Source organism: Felis catus, chromosome A2 (assembly GCF_018350175.1).
Source record: "Felis catus isolate Fca126 chromosome A2, F.catus_Fca126_mat1.0, whole genome shotgun sequence".
In the NCBI taxonomy this organism is placed as follows: Eukaryota; Metazoa; Chordata; class Mammalia; order Carnivora; family Felidae; genus Felis; species Felis catus.
The window spans coordinates 109572517-109591271 of NC_058369.1; the positions used below are offsets into that span (position 1 = coordinate 109572517).

The 18755-nt window shown below is 38.2% G+C and overlaps 1 protein-coding gene across 3 annotated transcripts in view; it reads left to right on the forward strand.

Moving 5' to 3' along the window:
• Positions 1-16954, forward strand: part of BZW2 (basic leucine zipper and W2 domains 2) — a 63428-nt gene extending 46474 nt beyond the window's left edge. For all 3 annotated transcript variants that reach the window (XM_045052445.1, XM_003982820.5, XM_006929231.4), the window contains 5 exons: positions 3786-3956; positions 5824-5970; positions 7290-7428; positions 14924-15046; positions 16499-16954. In XM_045052445.1, coding sequence (XP_044908380.1) covers positions 3786-3956; positions 5824-5970; positions 7290-7428; positions 14924-15046; positions 16499-16527 — 609 coding nt within the window. In that variant the 3' untranslated portion in view covers positions 16528-16954. The remainder of the gene's footprint in view (positions 1-3785; positions 3957-5823; positions 5971-7289; positions 7429-14923; positions 15047-16498) is intronic.
• Positions 16955-18755: the final 1801 nt, after the last annotated feature.

The following is an 18755-nucleotide window of genomic DNA, read 5'->3' on the forward strand; positions in this document are numbered from 1 at the left end:
GTTCCTTTGTCTCTTGAAATTTACCTTCAAATAGCCCTTTGGGTATTTCAAGTCTTTAGACTATGATAAAGACCAACGATTAACTAGATGATCATCTAGTTGATTTCTGCCGATAATTATTTTCATTCAGCCTATGTTTCTGTGCCAGACATGCTCCAAGAAGCTATGGAGCCAAGAGAGAACAGGAAGGAAAAGTTCCCTGCCCTCATAGCAACTTACTTTCTCCTGGACTTAGGGCACTGCCTTGTGTACAGAAAGAGGAATCATAAAAGATAAGTGAATAGGTTGCCAAGCAGGGTGGAAGTTCATATGAAGGCAACATATTCTCGTCCCTGAGTCTGTGGATTAACTCTATCTGGGCTAGATCCCTCCGTGATCTATACACCTTTTCATTCCGGGACCTAACCTGCAGGAACATTTCCCATGCAAGCCATTCTGTCCTTATGGGTAAGGGCAGAAACACAGGAGACTGAAGTAAACCCCTCCAGTGCAGTCAAAGCTTACCTTCTGCTGGCCAAAAGTCAGAGTGAAGCCTGGCACTGGGGTAGGAAAGTTCATTCTGTCACAGCTTACTGTTCCACCCTTGCAGCCAGACACAGCAAGGAGGGACTTTAATACTCATTTAAAGAGAGGGGGCACATGACTGGTAATAAAGGTACAGTCTGTTATGGTTTGCCACAAAAGACTCAGGTTTATTTGTTTGTTTGTTTTTAAGTTTATTTTGAAAGAGAGAAAGGGAAAAGAAGGGGAGGGGCAGAGAGGATCTGAAGCAGGCTCCGTGCTGATAGCAGAGAGCCCAAACTCACGAACGGCGAGATCACGACCTGAGCCAAAGTCAGACACTTAGCCAACTAAGCAACCCAGGTGCCCGAGACACAATTATCTCTTAAGGCATCGTTCCTCAAAGATGCCCGTAGGCAGAGCTTGGTTAACTTAATTAGGTTACCTCATAGATTTATTCTTAAAGTGTCTTTCCTTTTTGAGGAATACATCATTTAACTGTTCCTACTTGGTTTCTATGTCTGCATATATTTTGGGTATGAGAAGCACAGGTAGAAATTTCTAGCAGAAACACTGTAAGCTCCATGAGGACAAGGTAATCCTCTGTGGAGCCTACCTGCTTGATATTTGCTAACTCAGTAAATGAACGAGAAGCTAGAGGGTCAATTTCACCATCAAGGAGGAAATTTTTATTTATTTAACACATACAACAAAATTCTCTCTGGCCGTACTAGTACATTTTAGGGGAAAAGAAGCATATCTCAAAGTTTGCAGTTACCCATTTCTGTAATACAGAAGCAAGAAAAACAGCAAATCTGAAAAGAGGGGATGGGAGGCAACAGACTAAATCAACCATTGATTAGGAAACCATTAAGTAGGAAAATTCTAAGGAATATCAGAGTAGGAGGCAGTTTTCAGTGGCAGAGGAAGATCTCTCTGATAAGGTGACTTTTTTTTTAACTGTTTTATTTATTTTGGAGAGCACAAGCTGGGGAGGGGCAGAGAGAGAGGGGGACAGATGATCTGAAGCAGGCTCTGCCCTGACAGCAGCAACCCCAATGCGGGGCTCGAACTCATGAACCATGAGATTATGGCCTGAGCCAAAGCCAGACACTTAACTGACTGAGCCACCCAGCTGCCCCAAGGTGACATTTGTGTAAAGACTTGAAGGAGTTGAGGAGTGAGCTTTATAGATATCTCCAGAAGAGTTTTCCAGGCAAAGGGAACAGAATGCAAAGACTTTGGGGGCATGCCATGTTGGGGACAGCAGTGGGGAGTGTTTGGTAAGAACAAAAGTATAGATCAGCTTGGAGACATAGCAGGTCCCATATCATCTAGGAACTTTGGCTTTTATTCTCAGTAAAATGGAAAGCTTTGTGGAAATTGGAAAACTCTGGCTTTGCTTTGAATAGACTCAGAAGCAAGAGCAGAAGCAGGGAGACCTTAATCTAGGGATGAGGTGATGGAGATTTGTGCCTGGGTAGGGTTTTTCTGACTAATGCAAACCATGCTCCAAGCCAGTAAATATCATGATAGGATTTAGACTGACTTTACTTCAGCTTAATCTGAATAATAATCCTCACTGTCTTAAATGTGTCATTTATAAGGACTTTGAATACAGTTCATAAATAAACCCCCAGGAATATGTTTGATATATTCCTCTGAACATAACTTTAGATCAAACTTTGCAGTCGCATTCTTCCTAAATTGAATACTCAATGTTGGCACGGAGTAACGGAATAATTACCGGCTATGGGCATAGTCTGCTATGTCCTTAAATATACCTGACTACATAATTTGGGTCAAGCTGTTTAGCCTTGTTGAGACTTAATTTATCCTCTATAAGAGTTTTTACTTTATGTAATTTTCAGGAAAATAGCCACATTTTGATTCCTAGAAGATAATCAAAATTAAATTTGTTCCCCAAATCTCAAATTTGTTAGACCTTTTCAATGCTAGAACAAATGTCAGTGACTAAATTTCAGTCTGATGTGAAATGTTTGTTTTACCATGAATGCGTTTAATAGCTGCTCCCACCAACTCTTCTGACATTTTGAAACTCCTAACTCAACAGGGGAAGTTATGATACAGAGACTGTTGAAATTTGAGTCGTGTCATACAAGCCTTTGGCTATGTCCCTCTACATGGTAGCAAAACTATTAGAGATTTTTCTACTGAGATTTTTACTAGAGGCATATAGCTATGGGCCATATATGTGCAAATCTAACCACCATAAAAATTTGGATCTACTTTTTAGACTGCAGCAGTCTGAAAAATGTGAAAGCTTTGAAAATTGCCTTAATATCTTAGCTGGGTGTTGAAGTCACACAGGATTAGAATATGACTAAGTGTTACTGGGACTTTTCCAAGCTGTGTAAGGTAAAATGGAAATGAGGTAAAAATATGCAAGCAGCCATGGTGTATTGCTCTTTAAAAATTTCCAACAGAATTATGTAATGAACTGAAGAGTTGGGAGGGTGGGTTTAGATTAGATCTTGCTGTTGCTTAATTTAGAGCCACCATCATTAACAGATATCACAAAAATTCTCTTTAGCTCCAAGCTAGTATTAGACTAATAGCAGCATTTTCTCAGATTGTGAATAGAAGTTCTTGAGATAATAGTCAGTACTGTTTCCTAATATTACCTCACGTCATCTCAGCATTATTAAAACTGACTTTTGGGGCACCTGGGTGGCTCAGGCCATGATCCTAGGGTCATGAGATTCAGTCCTGCATCAGGCTCTGCGCTGAACGTGGAGTTTGCTTAAGATTCTCTCTCTTTCACTCTCTCTCTCTCTCTCTCTCCCCCCCCCCCCAACTCCTGCACTCTCTCCCAAATGTATATATACTATACATACATACATATTACATATATATATGTATGTATGTATAGTATATATATCAGAAAAACCTGACTTTTGTCCATTAACTTGTAAGTTACGTTATTTGCATTTAATTTAGCAAGTTCACTTCTGTATTCAGAAGCTATACTTTAAGTAAAGTGAAAGAAAAAGTAAATAATGCTTCAAAATAGGTGAAGCTAGCTTATATAAGTTGATTAGCATTTTTTTCTTTCTCTGTAAACCTGTCCGATTTAGAAGGTGCTTAGCAAATGCTCCAGAAAGATACCCAAGATTCATTCATTTGAAAATCATTCTTTGTTCTGTTCTTCCCAGTGTGTGAGATATTCTAAGTGCCATTCTAATATGAAAAGTTTGCCCTTTATTGCTTGCTGACATTTGAATAGTTTGTTGTGTAACGGTCTTTTTCCTTTTGTCTTCAAGGAACTCTTTCCAGTTAACAGGCAGAGCGTGGATCATTTTGCTAAATACTTCACTGACGCAGGCCTGAAGGAGCTTTCCGACTTCCTCCGAGTCCAGCAGTCCCTGGGCACCAGGAAGGAACTGCAGAAGGAGCTCCAGGAGCGTCTTTCTCAGGAATGCCCAATCAAGGAGGTGGGGACCTGGACTTATTAGATCACTGCAGAACACACGAATGAGAGGATTAACATCGAAGAGCATAGGCTCGACCTTCCTTAAGAAGACCCACCTTTGTTTACTGCTGGGAACTTAATGTACCTGTTCATACCATCTCAGTTGCGAAGTGTTGATTCAGAATCCCCTGGCATATTCCAGAAATTAGTGGTTATTTCCACACAAGTGATTTGTTTTATCACACTACTGTGATTAACAAAATATTTCCATCTGTCGAATAGATTTACCACCTACTGTCAGTTATGCACCATTATATGGTGGTTTTTCCATTTAATCACAGATAATATAATATGGTTAAGTATATGATTAGTGTTTGAAATCAACACTATGTATTGCGTGCATCACTGGGTATGAATATGTAGTTTTTTTGTTTTTTTTTTTAATTTTAAGACAAAAATTTTTGATGGTTTTTGAATTCGTAGCATGGGAAAAGACCACTTGAACTAATGACTTGTTTGATCATAGTCACAATAACTGCATATCCCTATAATATAAATACTACATTTTTTATAATAATAGTTCATGTAGCTATCGCTGTATCTTTTTAAATTTTTAAAAAATTCCTGCCTGAAGAAAACTTCCCATGTGAACTTTAACAACTTTTATGTGAGAATCCAAAAATTAAACAAAGTCCTTTCCTTTTGCCATTTACTTCTGAGTCCCAAACCCTTACCACTCTATGTGCCCTAAGCCCCACATGGGACCTTACATGGCTTAAGACTAGAGAGTTTCAGACCAATGCTATCCAGCAGATGGAGGTGTTGGAACAAAAAATATTTCTAAGTCTCATGGCAGTAAGGTCAGCATTATAGTCAGTAACATTTCTGCAAGCAAGACCTTGTGATTTTCCATGAGGTGGAAAAAAAAAGCAAACCCAAAAAATGCTGTGATGCTTCTAGATGCAGAGATGTTGCCTGTCTTTGCATCTTTCTCTGGCCAGCGCAGTCTCTGGGAATTAACCAGAGCTTCTTAACCCATTCCTGATACCTGTGCAACCCAGGCCAACAGGAGAGAAAAGAATGTATTTTCACTAAAAAGGGGCAATGAGGGGAGTGGTAGTTGTGTTATTCACCAAGTCGTAGTGTACTTGAGGTATAGATTATGGTGTTTTATCACTTTTGAGGACGTAACCTCAATTTGCGGTTGTATTTCAAAAGGAAAAGTTTTTTTCCTGACAAGTGTGATATAAAATACATTAGGCTAGACAGACCTTTTATTCCATACTGTCAGATTTGAGGATAAATTTGCATATCAAACATAATTTTAAGGGGAAAATAACCTGTCCAGTGTTGCTGCATTAATATGTATCATATAAAAAATGGCTTTGGCACTTTACAGCTTATTTTCATGGCTCATGAGAGTCTAAAGTAATGATTAAGAATGAATTGTGGTAAATCGACTTGTACAAACCCAACACGTTATTCATCTAGAGGTTTAAAGTTGTGAGTTGGAGGTAAAGATTCACAGCTCCGTGAGCTAATTTCAAACCCAGAGAGTCAAACCAGCTCAAGTCGTCTGTTCTGCTGGACCCAAAGGGGTGCTGCATGTAAAAGAATAACTTCTAAGAAACAAAGATTCCCTCTCACTTCCTATTATCCAGCAGCTCCTGGCCAGAGATAAGCCTATTAATTTTGGAACTAAAAATAAATCTGCTTTGAGAACAAATCATTGTGTTTTTCCTCCCTCTTGTAATCTGAGAGTATGTACTGGGAAGGGAGGGGCTGAGCAGAATATTTATCCACCCAAAGCCTTTTACTGACCAGGCATGGTGACAGGGAAACTGCCATCTGCCTGTTAACTCTCTGACCCCTTTTTCCATGAAATGTAGGTGGTGCTCTATGTTAAGGAAGAAATGAAGAGGAATGATCTTCCGGAAACAGCAGTGATTGGACTTCTGTGGACCTGTATAATGAATGCTGTTGAATGGAACAAGAAGGAAGAACTCGTTGCAGAGCAGGCCCTTAAGCATCTGAAGGTACGGGATCAACAGGAAACTGTCTTGGCCACAGACCAATTGTAGCTCTTAACTGTATGATACGTGGGTTCTAACTGCCATTCACCCAGGTTTGGGCCAAAGGCATTATTTCCCATCTAAGAGTAAAGTCTTACTAAACACAGTGTCAGAAAACACACAGAATAATTAAAGTTAAAGAGAAATATGGTCTAACTGTATTGGTTTCCTTTTACATGACAAAAATTCCTGGTAATATTTTTGTTTAAGTAAACTACAAATTGGTATTAGAATTTGAAAAGTATCTACTCCTGAAACCAGTATTGTACTGTATGTTAACTAAATAGCATTTAAATAAAAATTCCAAAACATTTGAAAAGTATCTGAGTGATAGAAGAGATCAACCGATTGTGTAAATAGCATGTTTTTGAGCAAGGATAAATGTTTTTGCTTTCATTAATTGTCTTCTCCCTATAAAACTATATTAAGATGAGTGAAAGACATATCTTCCTTCAGAGTTTACATTTGAATTGGGAAGTCAAAGACTACCTAGTAGAGGGGCACCTGGTTAGCTCAGTCGGTTGAGCATCCATCTCTTGATTTCACCTCAGGTCATGATCTCACGGTTCATGGGATCAAGCCCCACCTCGGGCTCTGCACTGACAGCACAGAGTCTGCTTGGGATTCTCTCTCTCCCTCTCTCTTTGCCCCTCCCCTACTCACATGCGCACACTCTTTCCTTCTCTCAAGATATAAATAAATGTAAAATAAAAAGACTGCCTAGTGGAAACTAGGTAGCATACAAATTAAAGATAATCCCCTGTGTTTAGAACAGAGGAGTGAGTGAAATCTGCAGGTTAAGTTGATCAGGGAAAGCTCCTTGGAGGAGATTTGTGTTGAAATGAGAAAACGTTGGCTCAACATCAGTGACTAGAAGCCAAGGACAATTAGGACAAAGGGAACAATAGGAACTAAGCCATAAAGATGACCTGTGAGGGTGTCTGGGATGTCTAGGGAAAGAACTCCACACTCCACCAGTACTAAATGTGGCTACCCCAAGACCTCACTCTACCTCCTTTTCATAGTGCCCTTTAAACAGTAGCATAAGTTACCTTTAATAGTGTCAGAATTTTATTTGGTCTCTTTTAGTGGGTACATTGAGAGAAATCTGATAAGATGCTGGGCTAAAAAATTAATTTTGATTGGACACAATGTTCTAATGAGATAACCCTTAAAGTGAAAGCTTCCTAAAGAAATCTCCAGATTTCTGTTGTGTTTCAAGTATTGTCTCTGTACCTCCCAAGAAAGTTAATGGTTGGTTTTACTCCCCACTTGTATTTCAGCAATACGCTCCACTCCTGGCTGTGTTCAGCTCCCAAGGCCAGTCAGAGCTGATCCTCCTCCAGAAGGTTCAAGAATACTGTTATGACAACATCCATTTCATGAAAGCTTTTCAGAAGATCGTGGTTCTCTTTTATAAAGGTATCTATCCATATTGCCCTACCGCTCTGTTTCCCGGTTTTGTTGAAGATCTTTGAGGGCCAGCGCAAGGGCTAAGGCAGAGGGAGACATGGGATTCATGCTAAACTTTGTAAGTTTTAGTGAGACAGCCGTATTATGTTAGAAGAGAGAAAGTGTATATGCCACATATTCATGGTCTCAAGAACCAGCCTGATGAAGCCCCTGGGCACATTGCCAGAAGACTACTGATAAACCGGTTATTATTTTGTGGGAGGGTGGGGGGGGGGGGGTTGAAAAAGACTGTAATAACAGAAAGTAATTAGGTCTATTTTTGAATTGTAAGAATTAGCTCTAATAACTATAATTACCAAAGTCTGCCTATAGTATATTGAGATCTTCTCAGATGCCATAAAGCTGACTAAAATTATTGAAATAATTAGCTTTTTACTTTGTATTTTAATTATTTGGACCAACCATTCTCCTGTTTTTCAAGGAAATGACTATTTTTAGATTTCCCTTTACTGTCTTTTCATTATATTTGTAAGGATTAGGTTGTCATGGCAACTGGCACTGCCTTCAATAAATGAATGCTATTAGGGTTTTAACTGATCTCCATCTCTATACCTACAGTATATAAAAAATAATCCTGGACTATTCTTTGGTCTGAGTTCATGTAGTTTTATGGGGGAGGAGGGAAGAACACTTAGGAAATAACACATTTTGAACATTGTAAAATGTTTGCTAGAAGGTATGGCAATCTTAAATGGCAATTTAATATAGAAAGGAAAAGTAAAGTACAAATTAACATCAGCCAAATCTTTCTTTTCCTTTTGATGTGTTCTTAAATTTGTCTACTTTTTTAATGTGTATTTTGAGAGAGAGAGAGCGAACAAGCAAATTGGGGAGGGCAGGAGAGAGAGGGACACAGAGGATCCAAAGTAGGCTCTCTGCTGTCAGCAGGGCTCAACCTCGTGAACTGTGAGATCATGACCTGAGCCAAAGTCCAGTGCTCAACCAACTGAGCCACCGAGGCACCTCTTACATTTGTCTATCTTGGATGATCATTTGGGCAAATTAGTATAAAAATTTTACATCATTTATTAATGACTACTTTATAGATGTTAATGGCACTTCACAGACTCTTAACTGGCAGTCAAGATTCTTCAGATGGATATATATCTTGCCCCAGGTGTTTGGGTGATAATTTACTTTCTCAGCATTAAGGTATTCGGCACAATCTTTATTATATCAGTAGGAGAAAGTACTGACTGCTAAGTCTCATTTGAAGTAATTTGGGTTTTCCTCCGGCCAGATCCAAGTTAGGTCCTCTTGGACATGGTCATGAGAGTCAACATCCTAAAACTAGGGCATAAATGGTTTCCATGGTTACCCATCAGAACCAAATCTGCAGATCATATTGCCAGCCCACCTTCTTTAGCAGCCAAGGAGAAGCCATGCCCATCTAGCCTATGGCCATTCTGTCCACATGCACCATGGCAGACTCCACTGTAAACAGGTAGAGAAACCTCTGAAATTTGTTTCCCATTTGCTTTGTGAGTGGCTAGTATTTTCCACTACAGAAAAGCGAACTGTTTATAAACTAGTGCCTAAGCCCACAATTTGCTTTCTTGTCATTTAATAGCTAACCCAACCAGTGTCTCTAACCAAATCTTTTTGTAAGTGAAACATATGTGTTGGAACTTTATCTGTAGAAGCACCTCATTTTATTATTGAACTTATTCTCCAAAACAAACAAAAAAAACCCTACTTTTTTGTCAGTAATGGCATCTATTAAAACACTTTTCCAAATTTCTCATTTTAACCATCAGTGTCAACATCCTTCCCCATTGACCTCCTTTTAAAAACTACTGACAAAACCAGTTGCTTTCAGGTATTTCCTCTTGTTCGGCCCCATATGCTAAGGAACAGTGACCAGAAATGATAAAATAACCAAGAAATGGGTACCAAAAAGTAAAAAAGGAGAAGAATAAACTCTTCCTCAGGCCATTGATAGCTAGGTGGTCACTTTTTAAATAACCAAAAGTTATTAAGGTCTGTGGAAAGTATGAGCAGACCCATGGGAACATAGGAAGGTGACAGCGTCAATTTTATTCTGGCCTAGTTCTTTTTGTAAATGAAATCAGGAAACTGTAAAGTGAATACCGAAAATAAATCATTGAGAAGTTAAAACTAAGTGTTATTTTCTAGGTAATTTCATAATTTTGCACAAAATTGTATATCTAGTCTTTTTCTGAAAGAAGTAATTATATATATTTTTTTTTCTTGGAAACATGGAATCCCCGAGGAGCGATTATTCCATCCCATTTTTTTTTTTAATTTTTTTTTTTAACGTTTATTTATTTTTGAGACAGAGACAGAGCATGAACGGCGGAGGGTCAGAGAGAGGGTGACACAGAATTTGAAACAGGCTCCAGGCTCTGAGCTGTCAGCACAGAGCCCGACGCGGGGCTCGAACTCACGGACCGCGAGATCATGACCTGAGCCGAAGTCGGCCGCTTAACCGACTGAGCCACCCGGGCGCCCCTCCATCCCATTTTTTAAGAGAGTTATGGTGTTTATCTTCTTACCTTTTTTGGATAGTGGTCTTTTATTTGACCTAATTTTATCCAACAAATATCTGGGCACCAGGAGACATATGTTATTTGTTTTTACAAGGATTTGGATGTCCTTGTTCTGTATTTAATACACCTGGAAAGGCTTGATGAACAGTGTTATGTATTAAAGCCCTCTTTTCCCAGCGCTATAACACATATGAATCACCTGGAGAGCTTGTTAAAACACGGATTCCCCAAGGATTTGGGTTCTTTTTAATTTTTTAATGTTTATTTTTGAGAGAGAGAGAGAGAGAGCATGAGCAGGGGAGAGGCAGAGAGAGAGGGAGACACAGAATCTGAAGCAGGCTCCAGGCTCTGAGCTGGCAGCATGTAGCCCGATACAGGGCTCGAACCCATGAACCAGGAGATCATGACCTGAGCCGAAGTCAGACACTTAACTGACTGAGCCAACCTTTGGGGATTCAGGTTCTGAAGGTGGGTCCAGGGTTGGGCCCACAAATTTGCATTTTGAGAAATTTCCAGGTGATGCTGTGACTGTTGGTCAGGACCACTTGTCTGATGGGTCATTAAATGCCAGAAATGACAAATTCCATGAACTATGGTAACATGTTTCAAGATTATACTTCTCATTAATTCCACGTACACATACACATTCAACAAATATCAAATAGTATCTTGTTTGTGTCTTTTATGTAATGATGTGGATTCCTTTTATTTACTATAAGGAACACTTTGCTTTATAGCAGGGTGTTTTTTTTTTTAATAGAAAGAATTTCTTCTTTCCCATTTAATCTATTATGTACGCACACATCTTCTCTGTATTTCTAGAACTTGAGGATGACAGAAACTTGGGAATGTGATTCCCCATGTCTCTGACAAACCTATTTTTTTTTAACAAATGCCATTATTGAAAGATTTTTTTAAACATATAAATAACAGGGAAATAAAAGTGAATAAACTGTAAATAATAATACTTTTCACTAATGAACTAAAAAAGTGGTGATTTGTCATTTAGTAAAGATTCTCTTTCTGATTTAAATCTAGATTTTTGTATTTCTGTGCAGTAGGAAAAATAAATCCATCACTAACCTTCAATCATCACATTATTCATTGTTGAAATAATTTCTTTCTCTTCCTTTCTAAAGCCAAGTACCATACTTTCAGTATGTCCATCTGAGAGAAATATAAACCTGTCAGGTACTGGCACTATCTGTGTCATGGGTTTATTGTTTGCAGATACTTCTTAGGTTAATTTCTGTCCCTTGTGGATATTTTTCTGAAAGAAACTTCCTGTTCTCATTCTAAAAAAAAAAAAAAAAAAGGTGAGTGGCCTTCTCACCATACATTATCAATATTCTTAGGGTAAATTATTTTTCACTTAATGTCCCTGTGTGATGCCTGTAATGAATTTTTTAGTTCATTAAAAAATAATGAATTTCCTAAGTTCCAAGTCATAGTTTTTAACTTAAATATGTAAGTAATGTTCTCGAAAGCTTTGCCATTCTCAAACCACTCGTACAGTAATTCCTCTTTGATCATCACAAAAACCTAACATTTAAATTCTAGCTCTGCAAATTGAGAAATATGTAGTTGTTCTCATCGAGTTAATTAATCTGTCCATCATACATTTATTGAATGCATAGGAGATGGCAGGCCTTCCATTAAATGCTGGAAGTGAGTTAATGAACAGAATAGTTCCTGAGTTCCTGGATTTCAGAGTGTAGAAGAAAACCAAGGATTACAGTCCTCGTTTCATTTCTAAAATGAGGCTCACACAGAGGGTGATACTGAGGAAGGGCACACAGCATTCCACCAGACGTGATGAGGAAGTTGGCCAGACAGGATAGAGAAAATTATTTTTTAATCTGAGGGAGTTCTACATGCAATTGTAGGATGTCTGCTTTTCTTATGGGACTTGCACTGATATTCTGTATTCCTAGTAGGATTTCTCTGGGAGATCCCAGCAAACACTTTGCTGCTTCTCTCTATTAATGAGAACTCTCCCCACTTTTCCTTAGTGGAGAGAAAAAAAAGTTCTCTCTATTTCTCAAGAAGTTCTTTCCTCTTTAGATTAGACTTTTCACTAAACAAAAGTTGAGTGTCTTTTTAAGCTTTTCGATGTTTGTGCTTTGCCCCCTAAGTTGCCCTGGGTGGTTGCTTTTGTCCCTTTGTTATTATTTATTCCCCCCTCTACGAGGAGAACGGTCTTGCAGGCAGAATTCATTACAAAATTAGGCTTTTCTAAGAACTCAGCTTTGCACCTGGTCTCCTTTTCTGCTAACAGTGTATCTGATAAGTTTTACCTAATGATCTAATATCTGTGGTTGACAAGATTTTAGTAGCTGCATGCCCTCTTTCAGCCTCTGTGGGGCAATAAAACACATGAATGAGTTCTCCATCTTCAGAAGAGAAACCTGAGAAAAAATAATAACCTTAAAGTGCAGCCTCAATCAGCTTTCCACCATGAGCATGGTATCACCACAGTTCATTAAAGTGGGGAGTTAACATAGCATTTCCCTATGTGTTTGTCACATTTTAAATTCCATTTGTTTTATAATAATAATAGTTCTGTAGTACTTGCGTATAATTTATAAGCTGAAAAGCTACATATGTTGGTTGTATGTGCTCAAAATTGTCCCATTAGGGGAGCATGATCAAAAAAGTTTGGAACGAAAGCTGTCTAAATCACAAACATCTTAAAAATGTTACAAAGACAAAATATTAAAAAGGGCATTTATTTATTTAAAGTTTATTTATTTTTGGGAGAGAGAGAGCGAGCACACAAAAGTGGGTTAGGAGCAGAGAGGGAGAGAGAATCCCAAGCAGGCTCCACACTGTCAGCACAGAGCCCGATGCTGGGATCAAACCCACAAACCATGAGATCGTGGCCTGAGGCAAAGCCTGGCACTTGACTGACTGAGCCACCCAGGAGCCCTAAATAGGACCTTTAAGCTCCATGTTGGAGGGGCACCTAGATGGCTCAGTCAGTTACTAGTCCAACTTCGGCTCAGGTCATGATCTCACGGTTTGTGAGTTCGAGTCCCACATGGGCTCTGCGCTGACAGCTCAGGACCTGGAACCTGCTTCAGATTCTGTGTCTCCCATTTCTCCGCTCTTCCCCCACTCCACACACACATACTCTCTCTCTCTCTGTCTCTTTCTCTCTCAAAAATAAATAAACTTTAAAGTAAATAAATAAATAGCATAAAATCCATGTCGGAGCTAATAAGTGTTCTCAAAGTCTGCGCAAAGCAGCCTTGCACAAGAACAAGTCACTTCCTCAGGCTGGGAAGTATTTGCTCCTCGCCTCAACTAACACTGGGATTCGGTGGCAGTTTTTCATCGTTGTGAGTGCAGGGTGTGAGTTGGAAGTGGAAGCTAAAAGCTAACAATAATTCTCTAGGACAACTGATTCTGATTTTTACACCGAATTCTTATAGATGAGTAAATCCAGACTTTTTTCTCCCTTTACACTTTGTAGTGTATTTCATAATAAAAACAAACAAAACAAACTTGATATTTTCTAAAACCAGTCCTGTGCATTTTTCGTCAGTTCATTCTCTTCCATTGAATCCAAGCCAGTTATTAATTTTGAAAAAAAAAAAACTTCAGGTTTTGGTTATGAAAACATCAGTGGTGTTTTCAATGAAAACAATAGTGGTGTTTTCATTGAAAACAATCTCACTATTCTCATTTTTTGTAAGTTAAAATTCTCTTTCAACTGCACAAACATCATTAGCATGATTTATCGGCATTTTTGGTGGATTGCACAGGCATTGAGGACAATAATATCCTTTTTATCTGCATCCCATCTCGTTTCTTACTCTGAAATCTGAAAAGACAACCCATTGGAACATTGGCAAAATATGTAGACTATCATTTTCATATTTTCCTTCCTAAACATTAAATGGTCTAAATTAATGGTAACTTGAGGGTTTCAAGGCACATTTCTGGAGTTTAGAATTTAAGGTAACGAGTATTAGTAGATAATTCATTTTGCTGGAAACCTGTAAGAAGTCTACCTAATGTCTCTTTTTCTCTTAATGGAGTACAAGGAAAACATTACTCTTGTGACTTAAGATATTATGCTATAAGAGATTCATGACTTAGCAGTAGAATAAACAGGGGCACCTGGGTGGCTTGGTCAGCTAAGCATCTGACACTTGATTTCAGCTCAGGTCCATGATCTCATGGTTTGTGAGATTCAGCTCCACCAAGACCTCTGCACTGAGAGCATGGAGCCAGCTTGAGATTCTCTCTCTCTCTCTCTCTCTCTCTCTCTCTCTCTCTCTCTGTGCCCCTTCCCCCACTCACACTCTTAATATAAACTTAAAAAAAAAGAGAGAGTAATATAGGATTTTGAGCGTGTTGGTCCTGTGATACACCCAGAAAGCTGATCTTCATATTTAATTGTAAATAGCGTTATTACATTCTAGTTATGTGTTTTTATTTGCCATTTTTTTTTCCTCCTAAAAGAGTAAATCGCCTTAAAAGACCAGTCATTTGAGGTTGCTATTTAATCAAGACGTGTTTGGAGTTGGCAGGACACATAGTGTTCTGAATCGCTGGAATTGCTGATTCATTTGCAAAATTACAAAATAACCCAGTTTCCTACCAGCAAATTAGCACTGAGAAAGACTTCCAAGTCCCAGTAGTGACTCACAGATAAGCTTGCAATATATCATACCTGATGAGATGTATATCGTCGTCATCACTAAAGTATTTGCCAAGCTAACTCCCAAAATACAGCACTGTGCTATATTGGAAATGAGCTTGGTTCCTGTTTCTTGATAAGTGTCAGATATGGAGTTCTTTTATAACAGCACTTTTAATATTTAAAGTCATTGCTTTCTATTAAATTATGAGACATAAAGTTGCTTTTTTTTACAAAAACATCATATTTATGTAGTAACTTGGAAATCTTTGCTTTGAAATTGCAGCTGATGTACTGAGTGAAGAAGCAATATTGAAATGGTACAAAGAAGCACATGTTGCCAAAGGCAAAAGTGTTTTTCTTGACCAGATGAAGAAATTCGTTGAGTGGCTACAAAACGCAGAAGAAGGTATGATTCCATTTAACGACTTTGGTGGTCGTTAGCAAATACTTTCTCATTATAATTTAAGGTATCTACCTCTTGCACAGATTTTTGTTGTTGTAGTTGCTTCTCTAAAACTGAAGGTCTTAGGGTGTCTTCCATATCAAGCATCTTGCCTATAATCTTAGCCTTCCTTTCTGAAATCAAAGCAATGAAAAGTGCTATGTGTTAAAAAACAAGAGACAACCTTTTCAATTATCCACCGTATAGGAGACAAGGGGGAAGAAATCATCAGCAGTTGTGAAAGGAGGAAAAAAAGTTTTTGGCTTAATTACACATTATGGGATTATTATTAACCAGTTGACTGGTGCTAAAAATGGGAACACAAGGTGGAAGAATAATAATGGATGAGAATGAATCCCACTAAGCCTGAGAAGTTTATTTTAGATGACCCAGAAGGATAAAAGTAATTACAGTCTTCAATAATATTTATGAGCATGCTGCATTATTAGAAAGGCAAAGTTCAACTACTAGGTATTTATCCAGGAGATACAGGTATGCTGTTTCGAAGGGGCACACGCACCCCAATGTTTACAGCAGCATTATCAATAATAGCCAAAGTATGGAAAAAGCCAAAATGTCCATTGATGGATGAATGGGTAAAGAAGAGATAAATATATACAATGGAGTATTACTCGGCAATCAAAAAGAATGAAATCTTGCCATTTGCAACTACGTGGATGGAACTGGAGGGTATTATGCTAAGTGAAATTAGTCAGTCAGAGAAAGACAAATATATGAATTCACTCATGAGGACTTTAAGAGACAAAACAGATGAACATAAAGGAAGGGAAACAAAAATAATATAAAAACAGGGAGGGGGACAAAACAGAAGAGACTCATAAATATGGAGAACAAACTGAGGGTTACTGGATGGGTTGTGGGAGGCGGGATGGGCTAAATGGGTAAGGGGCTTAAGGAATCTACTCCTGAAATCATTATTGCACTATAGGCTAACTAACTTGGATGTAAATTAAAAAAAAAAAAAAAAAAAAAATCCACATCTTAAACTCACCAAGTTGTGCATGTTAAATATGTATAGCTTTTTGTATATCAGTCATAGGTCAATGAAATGGTTTAAAAAAATAAACAAATAAAATAAAAATTAAAAAATGGAAAGGCAAAGTTCATTTAAAAGCAAAAAAGAATGAATGTTTGACTGTTTTTCCTAGTCAATGCATGACCAGGGCAAAAAACAATGCCTTTTGGGGTTGGGGTAGGTAGCATATTGGAAACTCTTTCATGACTCTAAAGGAGTCTTTGGGGGCCCCTGGCTGGCTCAGTTGAGAAAGTCTTCAACTCTCCATCTCAGGGTTGAAAGTTCGAGCCCCATGTTGGGCATAAAGTTTACTTAATAAACATTTTACAAAAGGAATCTCTGAATAAAAAACCTGACTTTTTCTCTCTCATCTCTCCTAGAATCTGAGTCAGAAGGTGAAGAAAATTAGATGGCTCAAGAAGCACAACAGGCCACCACACAACACTTTTACTGGGAATGCTGAACCATTTGAGAAGAGAAAACTTGGCTTCCGTTTTCACAAAGGAAAAAAAAATAGGATAGGCTGCCCTTGTGCGAAGGGGAAATGGTTTTTGTTTTCGTTTTGTTTTTAAATGGAGCCCTGAGGCATCAGCTATTATACTTGGGACTCTACCTCTCACTCACTATATGCTAACTTAAAGCCATTCAACAAGGAGTCCAGTAGGTATCTGAAATTCAATACTCAACAGACTCCTCTTTTTTAGCTGTATTTTTCAGGTACTGTGTGGTGAACGCCCCACTGGTGTCTATTACAGGGCCACTTTGGTAGTTGTGTATCTGCTCGTGTATGTGATTTGACAAACCAGTTTTTTAAAATAAATGGCTTTTTAAAAATCTGGGCTTATATTCTCAGAGCTTTTATTTCTTCAGAGCACACGGCTTCTTCCACAGACGACATTTCAGCGTTAGGCTTTTTTTCTCCGTCCAGAATTTTGAAAGGTTCCTCTCTTGTCATCTATAAAAACAACTCTGTTCCTTTTGCCATGATAAGTACCACATCTCAGTTGTCTTCATACCGAAATGGAAATTGACCCAAAATACATGCACGTTAGCACAAACACCAGGAAGTGATCGTATTAACAGTTTTTAGGTATGGGTATGTAAATACATTGTTCCACACTTCTTGTGTTTACCCTCAGCGCAATTTCCTCCCTGTTTGAAGGAGAGCTAGTGTACATATGTAAATAGATCTTTGTTTATATTTATAACTAGGGGATTTTAGTCTTTAAAATATCTTGTTCTCAGTAGTAGCAGTGGGAGGCATTTTACTGTTGGGTCAAGCTCTTCGTTTTATGACACAGTTCTTTCTTAACTCTTGGAAAACTTAAGGGTTGCTGTTAGGGTAATGGTAATCTCCAAGACAAACATTTTAAGTAAGAGTTGAAATGGAGAGGATCCATTGGAAACAACAGTCACCAAGTTAAGTATATGAAGAGCTTTATCACTACCGTGTCACCATCCTGTATCAAAAGATAGTTTTCTAGTTTCCTGTTTGTCCTCAGGAAGAAAAGGAAATCTTTTCCCTAGGACTAGACCACACACGTAAATCTGTAACATGATGGATTCCGCCTGTCTTTTAAGTAATCGGCCTTTGATAACTTTCTGTCTTCCCATAGAGCACTCTCAGGTTCACTGTCCCAACAGAGAAATATCGATTTGAATAGATCTTTTTGAAAAATCATCTATATGTGAGAATGTCATTTTCATAACATGAGAAATAATAATGACAGGAATGATGGGAAGTCAGAATAAAGAGCCTTACAGCACCTTGAAGTGATTAGAATACCCCTAATGTATGTATATGTATTCTTAAAATTCTGAGAAATGCCCGTTTCCCAGTCTGCCCTTCTATTTTGTACAAGAAAGTATGAACTCATCCATCCCATTATGGTACACTGCTTTGAAGATGAAAATCACCTGGAAATAAACAAAGGGACAATTCTAGAATGCGTTGTCTTATAGGACAATCCTTTGAGAGAAAAGCAGGAAGGAACCTGACATGAGAGGTGTCTGATACCTTCTGGGCCATTGATTCATCACAAGTCTCCATTATCTACCCTACATCCATCTAAAAATTAGAATTATGAAGTGATAGTCACATCCTAGAGTACATACTAAAAGTGTTTATGTGAATTGAAAAAGAAGTGAAAAATTTTAATGGAAAAATAAATGTGGCCATCTCATTCGATAAGTGCTGACTGCCAGTTGGGATACATGGCATATTTCACAAGTAGAGTAAGTTAAATCTGCATCTGATATTTTGACAAAAAGATCTATGAAAGGTGGAACTTTGAGAATTAGATGCAGTTGGTAATAAATTCATGTCAATGTTTATCTTTTATTCTATATATGTCATATTGCATTTTATATGTCAATGTGTAAGAGGCTTTTCCCTTCATTTTAGGGGATCACAAATAAAAAGTGTGTTAGAGGCTATTTGACTTCTCTCCCACTATATCAAAGGTAGCCACACTGAGATCTACAGAAGCACAGAGCTGTCCAGGGCCTTAGAGTTAGTGACCAAAATGGAACTAGAAGGTCCCATCTTCTGAGTCCCACACTTATACTTTTTCTCCCCTATGTTCCACAGGCAAATTATTTATAATGACTTATGTCTCTACAGTTGAAACAAATGTT